Source organism: Lynx rufus, unplaced genomic scaffold (assembly GCF_022079265.1).
Source record: "Lynx rufus isolate CCGP_SWC_20201006 ecotype Redwood Valley unplaced genomic scaffold, mLynRuf1.p SCAF_8, whole genome shotgun sequence".
Taxonomy (NCBI): Eukaryota; Metazoa; Chordata; class Mammalia; order Carnivora; family Felidae; genus Lynx; species Lynx rufus.
Genome location: NW_025814896.1, coordinates 75,301,202 through 75,313,330, shown reverse-complemented (window position 1 = coordinate 75,313,330; position 12,129 = coordinate 75,301,202). Strand labels below are relative to the sequence as shown.

Below are 12,129 nucleotides of genomic sequence, written 5' to 3'. Positions count from 1 at the left end.
GTCAAAAACATTTTAACTCTAATGAAAATATTGGTACTAAAATGGTGATTTTCAAAGCTGTTTTAAATTAACTCGAGATGGGCTACTGTGGACATGGAAACCAGAGACATGACATACAGCATACTGAAGGTGTTAGAGGGAAAATATGTGCAATGTACAATCACTCCATGTTATTCAAAGAGTCCAGGTGTGCAGAAACCCACTTTTTTCTTCTTTTATCTCTCTCTGGCAGTGGTGACCTCCTGTTTGAAAGAGTGCCTTTCACATTGGTCCTTTGTACTGGTTTCCAGACAAATGTTGCCTAATTCCAGGACAGGAACCGGCAGCATCTCCAAGTTTCCTCCATACAACCTTAAAAAAGGTAAAAATAAAAAAAATAATAAAAATAAACATCTTAATTGCCTTTTCCACAAAGAGATTTGTGGTTTTTAAAGGGGGATCTATGAGAGGGGCAAGGAGGAATGTGAAGACAAGAGACAAAATAACCCCATGAATGAGCTCAAACATGATGAAATGTGATGGAAGTTTCTAAATCACAAGAGTTACTCAGTAGAGGGAACTACAATGCTTTGTAATAATCAGGGCCAAAATTAAAGAATGATGTGCCAACTGACATGAGTGGTCCTCAACTTGGGCTGTACACGATGCACTTGAAGAACCTGAAACAGTAACTCCAATTCTCAGATTGACTGCATGGTAAAGGGGAGGCATGTTCATCTGTATTTTTTCTTAAGGCTTCCAATATAATTCTGTATAGCCAGAATTAAGAACATGTGAACAAAATCATCTTGGTTCTTCTATACATCTTGAACACAAGGGATACCAAAATGTTTAATCCACTAAGGAAAATGGAGTTTTTGTTCTTGAGTTATTATTAAGCCCTGAGCTGGTAGGACTTAGGGCCACTAGTAAATTTCCATAGCTTTCCCTACAGAGCAGGGGCCTCAGTCATAGCTACTGAGTTAGTACAAACTGTACTACCTCTCAGATTATCAAAGCAGAGAGCAACCAAATGCAGGAAAAAGAGAAGAATAAAATCAAGAATCCCCCCAATAGATATAATACATAAAAATGGGGCCATTTTAGAGGGAAAGTAGCAAAAGGTAAGGTTACGAAAAATGTAAAGCCACTGAATTCATCAGTGATACACCAATATGCTAATGTGAACTGGAAAATGCACATACACCCCTCCCCCCCCCCACGTGGAAAACAGTAACCCTTCTTGTGTTTCACAATAAGGATTAATTTCGGATTGATTCATTCCCTAAAAATTTACATTGCTCTTACATGAACACAAAACTGTTGGTTCATTAATTATTGATAGACTTTTTTTTGTTTTTGAATTTTTTAAAAATACTCTAGGGAAACCTAATACTAGTCATGGTAATATCTAAGAATATAGGATTCTGTCTACCTTCATTTCTAAGCCAATGAAACCATTAGTCTCTCTTTTGATGGACACCACTAGGCAGTAGAAATAACCTGTTCTATTTGAAAAGAGTTGTACTGATGGTCTTTATTAGAAAAGGAATGCTCTAGCAACAGATGGCTCAAGCTGTCCACAAGGAAGGTAGGAATGTCCCATTTCTTAATAAATAGACTGAAAAAATACAAACACTGAATCAAGGGGTCCAAGGATGCTCTGGACCTTGCTTTCTAGCCCTTACATGGTATCTACACCTGCCCCGAATGTTTTGAATGTCTCATTGAGAAGCAGGGGATAGACTCAAAGACCTGAACAAAGCATAGACAAAAAGCATTAGAGGGTTACAACTCCAAAGTGCAAGCCCTCCTCAAGTACTCAAACGTAGAATATCATGGGCCTTAACCCTGAAATTGCTATGTAGTGAAAGAGTCAGAGAAGGCAAAACTCTGAAACGAGCCAATGGTACTAAGGTGGACACAGAGTAGTGACTTATTATTGACTAAAAGAACAGAATAGGAAAAAAAACCAGAATAGGTGGGTGTCTGAGGTAACCAGTCAACTTGTTCAGCTCTTCTCAGGGAATTTACAAAAGCCGAACAGACCTAAGATAAATATGCTGCACTATAAGAAATAGTAAATGTATTTTTGTGGCACAGTTTGGGAAGAGAATAAAAGCACTTCTTACTAACCACTAGTTACTAATCAACACGATGATGCTAACAGTCACTTCATTGTACACTGGTTGACAACTGATCTCCAGAAGGAACACCAGAAACTGAGACCAAACTTATTATCCTAAATTCTACCTGAGTCTTATAACTGATCTCACATTATAAGAAAACTTTACATTTCTATTAAATTGTTACAAAAGCACATAGTTTCTGGAATAGGTTTTATAACTTGAGCTAGTTTCTAAGAAATTATCTATGAAAATACCTCACAATTCGTATTTCTCGTTGCTCTCTAGTATGCACGGAGTTCAATGTTCATATAATTTATAATGGTGACACAAACATTTTAAACCAACACTTTTTTCTCTTGGCTTTTAAATAGTTTCCAAATATGAGAGTGCTAATTATCAGATTTGGCCTCACTTGTATTTTTTTCTTCAAATTTTGGGACTCAGACAAAAGTAGATAAGTAAAAGGAACTTTTAGGAAGGCAAGCTTTTGGCTTCCTGAAAATATCTCCTGCATGGAAAAACACCACTACCACTGCATATGATCTTTTGAAGCATTTTTGAAACATTTTTGGAAATCTAGGCAAACAAAGATCAACACGAGCTAATCAAGACCCATTCCATTAGTATGTCTCTTGTGTGACTAAGAAATGAATTTTCTAGTTCAGAAGTCTTGTATCTAAAACGAAAAGGCAAGAAAATAATCCTAGCATGTGTTTTTACAGAAATTCAGGCATTATGCAAAAAGGAGAGGGTCCCCTCTGGAAGATGCTTTGCTTTTAGAAGTCCCCAGATTCACCACACTTGGGAAAGGGGTGATTTCTAGGACTCAAGAGGAGATTGGGGTATCGTCCTGACTTCCTTAAAGAAAAAATTGATCGAGCAATTTTATTTTGGGAATTCAGTCTCTTCTAATATAAAAGGCAAGTGTGGAGATGGTACTCAGGGCTTCCTATATCCAAATTCCCCAGAGACTGGGGTGAAACCTAGACATCTGGATTACAGAGGACACCCATGTACTACTTGGGAGAATCGCTGTGGGAGGATCTTCTCTGTGGTCTCTTCTGGCTCTACAATTCCTCATGTCTGAACTTTAGTTCTCATTCCATAATCAACAGATGAGAAGCAACAGGCATGTTTAAGGTATGTAGCTTAAATTTTTGAATGTATCTGAAGGAAATATTCAAACGTAAAACTTAAGAATAGGCTGAACAGCTACAGAAGGTGAAGAGTGGTGGGAAATTATGACTTCCAGAACTAATGACCTTTTGAAAATAGACAAAAATAGATATGCAGAAAAGAAAAAAAGCAGCAGACTAAAACTGTGGCCCCACCACATATAAAATGCCCACAGGACTTAAAACATTTACTGGATTCCAAGAACATCTCAACGAGGTAGATACATGAGAATATTTGGGTCTAATAGCTTAAAGGTAATTCTAGGCAATTTTGATATCCTAATGGACAAAGAATAGGAGGATAAAAGTACAACATAGAGCCTATTAAAATCAGTGCTTAATCTATGATTTTTATTTGAACAAATGGCTTCCTCTATAATATTTAGCTTTTTAACAACTTCACCAATTATATTCTTGATTAAATGATACATCCATGCATATTACTCAAAATTTAGCCAGGGATTAATAATAAATACAAATCACATTCTTGATTAGATATGTATCATGAAAATAGCATGTCAATTCTTTTACTGTGTTTCTCTAATTTCATAGATTTCTATGTGTATCTCTTAAGTTCATATTCATTTCTTTTATAAATTTCTGAGCTTTCATCAACACTGAAAGGTAAAGCTACTACTTTGCAAAACAGGCAGCGCACATATCATATGAAGAACCAAGCAAATGTTACCTAGTAAGATGATTTTTCCCCCAAGTATAGCTGTAAATAAGTCTGAAGAAGGCTGTGTTTTATCACAGGCTTTTAAACTGATTTTTTGGTACCTCTTAAAAGTATGAAACAGAAACCCATTTATCAAAACTAGCAACACAATATCTTCAACAGTAAATTATGTAAAAATGTTCCTGGATCATTCTGGAATACAGAATTGGCTGATTATCGGTTACCTGAATATTTTATGACTGTGTTAATAAAGCTGCAATAAAATGTTAAAGATCCAAACAAGGGGAATTGGTTTTATTTTAATATAAAAATATCAAGGCATTTGGCCAGCATTATAAAAAGTAGGTATTCATAAAATGATAACTAAGCTGCAATGGGGCTTTCAACACAGAATACACAATAAAGCACATTAAACTTACATTGCACATTTCTCTGACTATAGCTTTTTCTGTCTCACTAAGGTCATTTTCATACTCTTTACCCTGTTGACGATCTATAGTTTCCTGAACATCCAAGACCTGGATATGTTGAAAAAGAAAAGCAAATTTCACATGGAAAAAAACTTGTTAGTTTAGTTTATGAATTAAACCATAAAGGAGGTCCACTTTGCAAAACCTTTTGGTTTTCCCCGTCTCTGCATATCAGAGTGGATTAGTACATGGCACAATCTTTTAAAATGATTGTTATGAAACCTACTAGGAATCAAGTCTCAATTTTCAAATGGTCTTTAAAAGCAATCTATTGTATCACTAATAGTTAATTGAATTCACTAATATCTAAAATAATTAGATGCATTAATTAATTTGGTCATTAAGATAACTTGCCTGTGTCAACCATTTGCAGAAAGTCAGTAATTCTTGCTCCATTGTAAAGATGAGCAATATAATTAATTTTATGCCAAATAATCCAAATGATATGTAGACATGGCCTATAGAAAAGACTAAAAGAGATTGTAGTCAAAACCCAGGAATATGTACGTAAGAACTCGAGGTAACATTAGCACTACTAACTTCACAGTTCTTGCCTGGACATGTTCCCAGGGACTAGAAAAGGACTACGGAGATGGTTCTTAGATAATATCAAAGAGAAAAACTGGCTCCTTGTGAAAATATTTGAGCAACACTTTCAGCATTTTTCATTAGAACAAAGTGTTGGGATGAGATGCTTTTAAGCAATCTTAGAGGCATGAGATTCCACTTCTCTAAGTTATCTCTAAATGGATTCAAAATAATATTTCTTGAAATATGCCTGTAGAATTTTCATGCCATACTTTCTATAGGTCAAAGGGGAGAAAACTTTGGTTTTGAGTGTTGTCTGTTATTTTTTCTGTATCAGCTGGTAAGCCAAAGCACTAATGTAGCAAAAAGACAACCCAAAACAAAGAAAAAAAACCACAGGAAAAAAATGCTTTTCTAAAAGCTCTTCTATGAATCCCACTGGACTGGGACATTGCTAACCTCCTTGGTTCTGTGGTCATCACGGGCAATGCTGATGGCCACACCTAAAGGTATTACCTGAGAATTGGCACTAATGAACAGTTGAGCCAAAATAAATGATTTAAACATGAAGTGGACCCTTCATGTCAAGTTCATACATACAGAGTCTATATGGATTATTTACTAGTATTCAATCCTGAAATAATCTAACTCACAAACTACTCCCTTATTAACTCAAAATGTCTAGCCATTATTACTATGTAGGTACTTTAAAAGAGGATATCACGGTAGTAAATGAAAGCCTCATCCTGGTACTCAACTTAGAGTCAGTTCACATTCTTTATATACTTACAGGAAATCACTGCCTATGCTCAGTGAATATTCATAGAAAACTTAATTCCTGGAACAAGCTCATTTGCCTACAAATTCAATGTCTAATGCACCTAAGACAAGTGTACTTCAAATCAGTTAATTTCTACTAAATGAAGGGAAGCTCCAATTAATAGGATGAATTTTAAAGCAAGATAAATGTGGTGTTATTACAAGTGGGCTAATTTTTCACAGTGATTTACAGCACTTTCCTCCCAAACCATGACCACAGAGTTTATCAAAGCCTAGAGATTTTTTTTTTTTTTTTTTTGGAGATGTATCAGAAGATGAGAAACTGAACCATTGTTCTAATCCTTTTACAACAGAAAAATTTTATGACCTAAATCAGCTCTAGATCTGTGGGCTTTTAAAAACAAAACATATTGAATGGCTCCATTTCTTCTTTTGCACTGCGATTTCCCTAAGATGCATTTCCCACAGGCAATATTTCCCCTAGGCACATATTTCTGTTTCACGACACAGTTAACTCACGGAAGCAAACATACTCTGTATTCAAGAGCCTCCACTTATCCAAGAAAGATGCTTCAGTTGCTTGGTGTTACCCATCTGCCAACTGAGGGCACTTAACGTATTCTGATTATAACATAATATCTTTCTTTCTTGAGATAAAATTTTATATGAAAATTAGAAAATGAATCCAGAGAAAATTGAAGAGCTCCTCCTTGCCCTTCCCTTCCTTTTAGGCCATAGGAACACAGCTGCATTGACAAATTTGGGAAAGATTGCAAGGCTATCCTATATGCTGATCTGATTCAAATTACACTTGCCATTTAATAAGGCATCAAGCCGAAACAGTTTCCAGTTTGAAAAGTAGAGCAATGTGTTGCTTTTGGAGTATGTGCAGACACAAACACTACAGGATTGAAGCCACTCTCATTTTTTATTTCTAAGATGCTTTTCAGATAGCGTCTGGTTCATGTTCAAGTAACAGCATGTTTAGCATGCTGTTCATGCTTTACAGCATCCAAATGCTGTTGCAGAGAGCAAGATGTTGGTCAGGTGATAAATCAGCAGCCACCAGATGCAGGGCGGAGCCCCTCATTCGGGTAGGCCTTCCCAGGTAAATTCCTCTTGGTTGTTCACTTGGTGAGTTATTCCAACCAAGACAGAAAATGCCAAGTGCATTGCACTGGCCACCAGCACAGTGCTGCTACCTTCACTCAGGAGCAATCAGTATGTGCTTGGGAGGAGCAACTCATTTCATTAAAGTTATAGCAAAATATAATGAGGGGGCTCAATCTTCTGCTAAAATCACATCAAATAAATATTTTAAATTTCTCCTCTACTTGCTTTCTGCATGCCAGAGAAAGTGTGGCACATTCCAAAAGAGTGAATCTTCAGGTTATTATTGATAAATCATTCCAAAACCAAAACACTTTTTAGTAAAGTTGTGAAATTCTTGTGGCAAGAGCAGGACTGAAGCATGCTACCTACTTTATGGCTCAGAAAGGTTTCACCAAGGCTACCTGTTAGGAATTACAGATAATCTGAAGGACAGATTACCTTGGAAATGATAAAACTTGATAAAACTTGAAGGGACTGTCTCAATTTTTAAGGTAATGTTTATTGCCTACATCAGTTTCTCCTCTTAGATAATATTTATATTGTTATTAATTTTACTTATGGCACTTATTTATTGGAAAGCTCATTATTGGTTAAGAAAATAAATGATACATTTCAGCTAAATCTTTTCTGAAATTATCGCAGAATCTGAAGTAAAAGATAAAAGTAGCTTTATGAAGAAGACCACCTATTTTCTAATACTCTACAGAAGAGCATTAACTCAACTTTGAACATCTAACTTCTATTTAATGGAGGATAGAGTAGGTTTTTTATTTCAATGTATTCTTTCAAGTTGCACAATGTACCTCAATTGCATAAAGAAAGAAAAATATGATAACCTTCCTTATTTTGCCTATTAACTTCCTATATTTGAAGACATGCATACTATAAACACCGCACATAAAATACCCAGAACAATATTTTACACAAATGGATATACATGCACATCAGACTTCAACTTCGATGCAGATTGATATGAATCACATTACTTAAGACAAAATGATAAAACCAGAGATTCAACCATAAGTACTCAAACCCGTTGTCAATTTAAAAACAAGTACACTTCAAAAATTAAAAGAGTTACACCATAAGGGGGTCAAAAAATAAAGTATCTATGGTTAAAACAAGACTGTGAGGACTACCAGACTAAAGCAAACAAGCCACAACACAACTGAAGTTCTGGATAAACGGTTGTACACAGTTGGTTACCTTAAGAGAATGTACCACAGGTTCAGGCTGCTGAGAAGGTGTGGTATGTCCACTGAAGCTAGCTGGAGAGGTGGGTGGACTGTTACTCCCATCAGCCCCTGATGACAACCTAAAAGAACCCTTAGTAGAAAATCAACAACTTTGTTATTAAAACAAAAGTCGTTTAGAACTGCATAGATGTCATTCAGTATTCAATTTCACTGCCAAATGAAAATTAGCTAGTTCATTTTTTTCTAGCCTGTCCTAAGATGCTATCAACCTTTTAACTAGAATACACTCGCTGCTTGACCAGCAAGAACACTTAACCAAGAGCCATCACGATGCATGTCCAGATGTCATTTCTGATTTGCCAAAGAGAGCAATGCGCCCTAAGGAATGCCCATTAAGAATATTTCAGGAATGATTCTTGAAACTTAAAGATGCTCAAGAGTAGGGAATTTGTGAGTTAGCAGCTGAGTTAAACATGCTCACTCAGCAAGACAAATGCTATATTCCATATGTCTCCGAAAATTCGGACACATCACATTCTGGCATTGGAGAAATGGTGTGTCTTATAAAACCCTTCTTTGAAGTAAAGACCTACAGTGGAGCATTTTTCAAAGAGATTCATCCAAATTCAACATTTTCTTTAAGGAAAAAAATATTTTTGGTTTTTTAAAAAATGAAAAACAAAACAGGTCACAAATTAAGATATTTGTACGTTAGTGACTCTTTGACTTAATTGCTGAAAAACCAGAACTTAGGCCCTATTAATTTGGCCTGTGAGGGTTGCAGTCACCCATACAGTAACTGGGAAAAAGTAAAACTTCAGTTACTTCCCCTCCTAGAGAAAAGCAGCCAAATGGAAAGTCTCCAAACCTGTTTTTAGGGTGATCATTACACCCAAAGGGCCTGAGAGATTTTAATTTCTGTCCATCAACGAATCTGATTTTTTCATGCCTAATAGATTAATAACTGCTCCATTTCACTCAATCCTAGGACTCTAATACCCTGAGAAGGAGACACTGAAGGTACATGTGTGGATTCACAAACGCAGGAAACAACTGCGATGCGACGTTTATTTTCCAGCACCCACAGAAGTGTTTCTGTGTTGTGCACTTTAGTGATGGGAGGGAGAATCTGAGAGCAGCAACAGTGAGAAATATGGGTTTTATGCAAACCATACCATTTGTAGAGAATCTGACAATCCCCTTCAATTTTTACAAAAATTATAATCTATGCAATTTGGAGTACCTTCCCCCTTCCCTGGTCACTTCCTTTCTTCCCGTGTTCTTGAAGGCTATCCTTGCCACCTCATAAGCCAACTGAAGCCATGTTCTTTTCCTTACTCAAAGAGTTATACAATCAAAGCAGGTCCTGCCCCCGACCCTCACTAATCAACGGGGAGAGGAAGCTGTGGGATATGACGTTTAGGGGACTTCCCCAGTCTGTCCTCCATTGCTACTAATGATTACATTAATAGCAGGTGATGACACAGGAAAGCCAATTATAATAGCCCTAACCCCCTCTGGGGATAAAGTGTATAGGTTTTCCTGTATTTGTAATTCAGATCAAATCAGACATAAGAGTACCTGAAACAATAGAAGGGAACTTAGTAGAAACTTAAAGACGGTTAAGGGGCATCCCTTTCCCCCCAACAACTTGACCACCAAATTGTGGTCATCCTCATCCTCTGTAGAGATGAAAGTTTTCCAAAATGAAGGAGTTATAAAGGAAGCTATTCTCCGAATAGCTCTGGTCCTCTACTATTCTCTTTCCCCACTGCTACCACCGTTATGAACGGTTTTGAAAAGGCTTCTGAGGTTATGCAGAGTTCACTTCGAACTTCTCATTTAGGACCCACTACTGCAGTACAGTTTTCCCTCTGACTGGTAATCTAACTGGGCAGCCTATAATACTCCCCCTCTGGGCTTCCCTCCTTCCAGTTCTTCCTTTCAAACCTCGTGCTGCCCAGCCCTTCTGTTTCAAATGTTAGCTTCCCAGACCTGGCAAAATGGCAGACATATAATCCTAGCATGCTTTTACTTGGGCAAGGGGCCTCTATCTTTCAGGGCTTTTGGTTTTAGAGAATTTCTAAGATCAATGAGAAGTAGCTTCCCTAAACCAAATCCTCTGGGCAATTTAGCACTGTTTAAACTTAAAGCGAGTCCTGCTCTACCTTTAAACACTCTTTTATCTCAACAATAATAATAATAGTTAAAATAGGACATGCACAGTGGGGAAAACTCATTCATGAATTAAAGTTGTCCTTCAAATGTGCTTAGTAAGCCAAGGACTAGTAATTACAAGAAAGTTCAAGGTTCATATTTTATGTGGTTTTTGTAAAGTTGCAAAGGTAAGCAAGTGCCTGGTAAAGTTGTCCACCAACAGGTGCTCAATAGTTTTCTAGATTATAACACAACAAGCACTTCCTTCTATCCTGTCTCATTTAGTTACCATAAAATAAAAGGTTATATATCTATGTGCTTAGTAGAATCAGACCAATATTTGGAGAGTTACCTAGGTTCAATCCATACATACTCTCAGTTGACTAGTACATTTTCACAGAAATGTTTTTTACAATGTGCCGAGTGAAATACTAGTAAAACAAATGATTTTAAACAGTCTCTTCAAATTTATTACAATAACATTAAGTCTGTTTATTTAAATTGTAACCTGACTGGCTCAGGAGATAGGTAACTTAAAAAGAAGAAAATCTTAATAAAATTGGAAACATGACTCAAGGTCACTGGTTTTCAAACCACACATGATCACAAAGTACATGCACTACCTCTTGGGTGGGCAATTGATTTTCAAAGGCAAGGAATATTTTTCTGGGCTGGTCTACAGACAGTTCCTTTTCATGGCCCCAGACCTTTTAAACGCCTTCTTATGAAAGGTGCAGGGTACCTTTGATCTTCTCCAATGCTTGGGGTTACTCAACTTTCAACCCCAACCATGTTCGGTGGGGGTGGGCGGGGGAGGGACGGACACTGACAGTAACCATTTAGGAAATGAAAGGCTCTATTCCCAGCTTCCCTTCCCAGACTCAGACACACACAACAACTTTCTTTTCTGTGTACAGACTTGTTCTCTCCCCCCAGTGTAACTTTGTCTCTAGCAACAGAAGCCATCTGTATGCACAAGCAAATGCCGCAGCTGGCTCGTCTTCACTCACCGGGAGAGTGGGCAGGCATCGTCCTATTCCTCGGCACCCTTGCCACCACTGCAAGACCCGCCGGGCTCTGGGCCCCCAGCCTTTCTCCATATTTGAGCTGTTTCTAGTTGGAGGTTGCCTTCTATTCTGGGTGGCCTTATATTTGGAACAATATAGTACAATCACTCAGAAAAATACTGTTTCCCAGGTCTCAAGAAAGCAGATAGAACAAGAAGCTTAATGAAATGAACCACAATGACCACAATGGCAAGCTGTAACATGCACCTCAAACTAGGGAAAAAAATGAAAATAAAAATAGTCTGTTAGAACTAATTCTTAGGCTATCAAAAAGAAGTAGATGATATTGCCAAAATTATAAGAAAAAAAAAACCTAAGTGATTTAGACAACTCTGTTTATTGGTTTTACTTGTGAGAAATACAGAATTAACTGTAAGGCTTCCATGTATTTTAAATTGTGTAACCTCAGAACTTAACAGAAATTATTTGAAACGTAATTGGGAGCACTATGCTCTTTTGTTAAGACATACAAGGTAGGTCGATATATTCGTTAATACTTAGAAAAACTGACAGCGTGTCAAATTCTCAGCAAAATTTCTGCACATTGAAGAGTATGTAATGAATTAAGAGGTCATCATTGCATTAAAATAACTGTTTTACAAGGGACATATACATCATTATCAAAATTTCTATTAAACAGTTAATCTCCAAATTTCTACACTGGTTAGAACTAGAGATAGCAGATAAATAAATTTTTCCCCTAATTTCCGTTTTTTCTGTGACTAAACAGCATAATTCTATTCAAATAATCAGAAGCAAAATGAACTTACTTGAACATAATTTCCTCTCCCTAACAACTTTCACTAAGACCTTTATCTAAGTGTGTCATGTCCTAAGGAATAAGACATTTTTTTTT

General features: G+C 36.8%; 1 protein-coding gene across 2 annotated transcripts in view; it reads right to left on the bottom strand.

The window, feature by feature from the left end:
* Positions 1 to 261: 261 nt before the first annotated feature.
* CCDC85A (coiled-coil domain containing 85A) overlaps positions 262 to 12,129 on the bottom strand; it is a 200,239-nt gene continuing 188,371 nt past the window's right edge. Inside the window, exons 4-6 of one of the 2 annotated variants that reach the window (XM_047069832.1) lie at positions 11,217 to 11,351; positions 8,060 to 8,179; positions 262 to 351 (exon numbers count right to left, since the gene is read on the bottom strand). In XM_047069832.1, the coding sequence (XP_046925788.1) occupies positions 262 to 351; positions 8,060 to 8,179; positions 11,217 to 11,351 (345 nt within the window). The remainder of the gene's footprint in view (positions 352 to 8,059; positions 8,180 to 11,216; positions 11,352 to 12,129) is intronic. The other variant, XM_047069833.1, reaches the window with a different exon arrangement.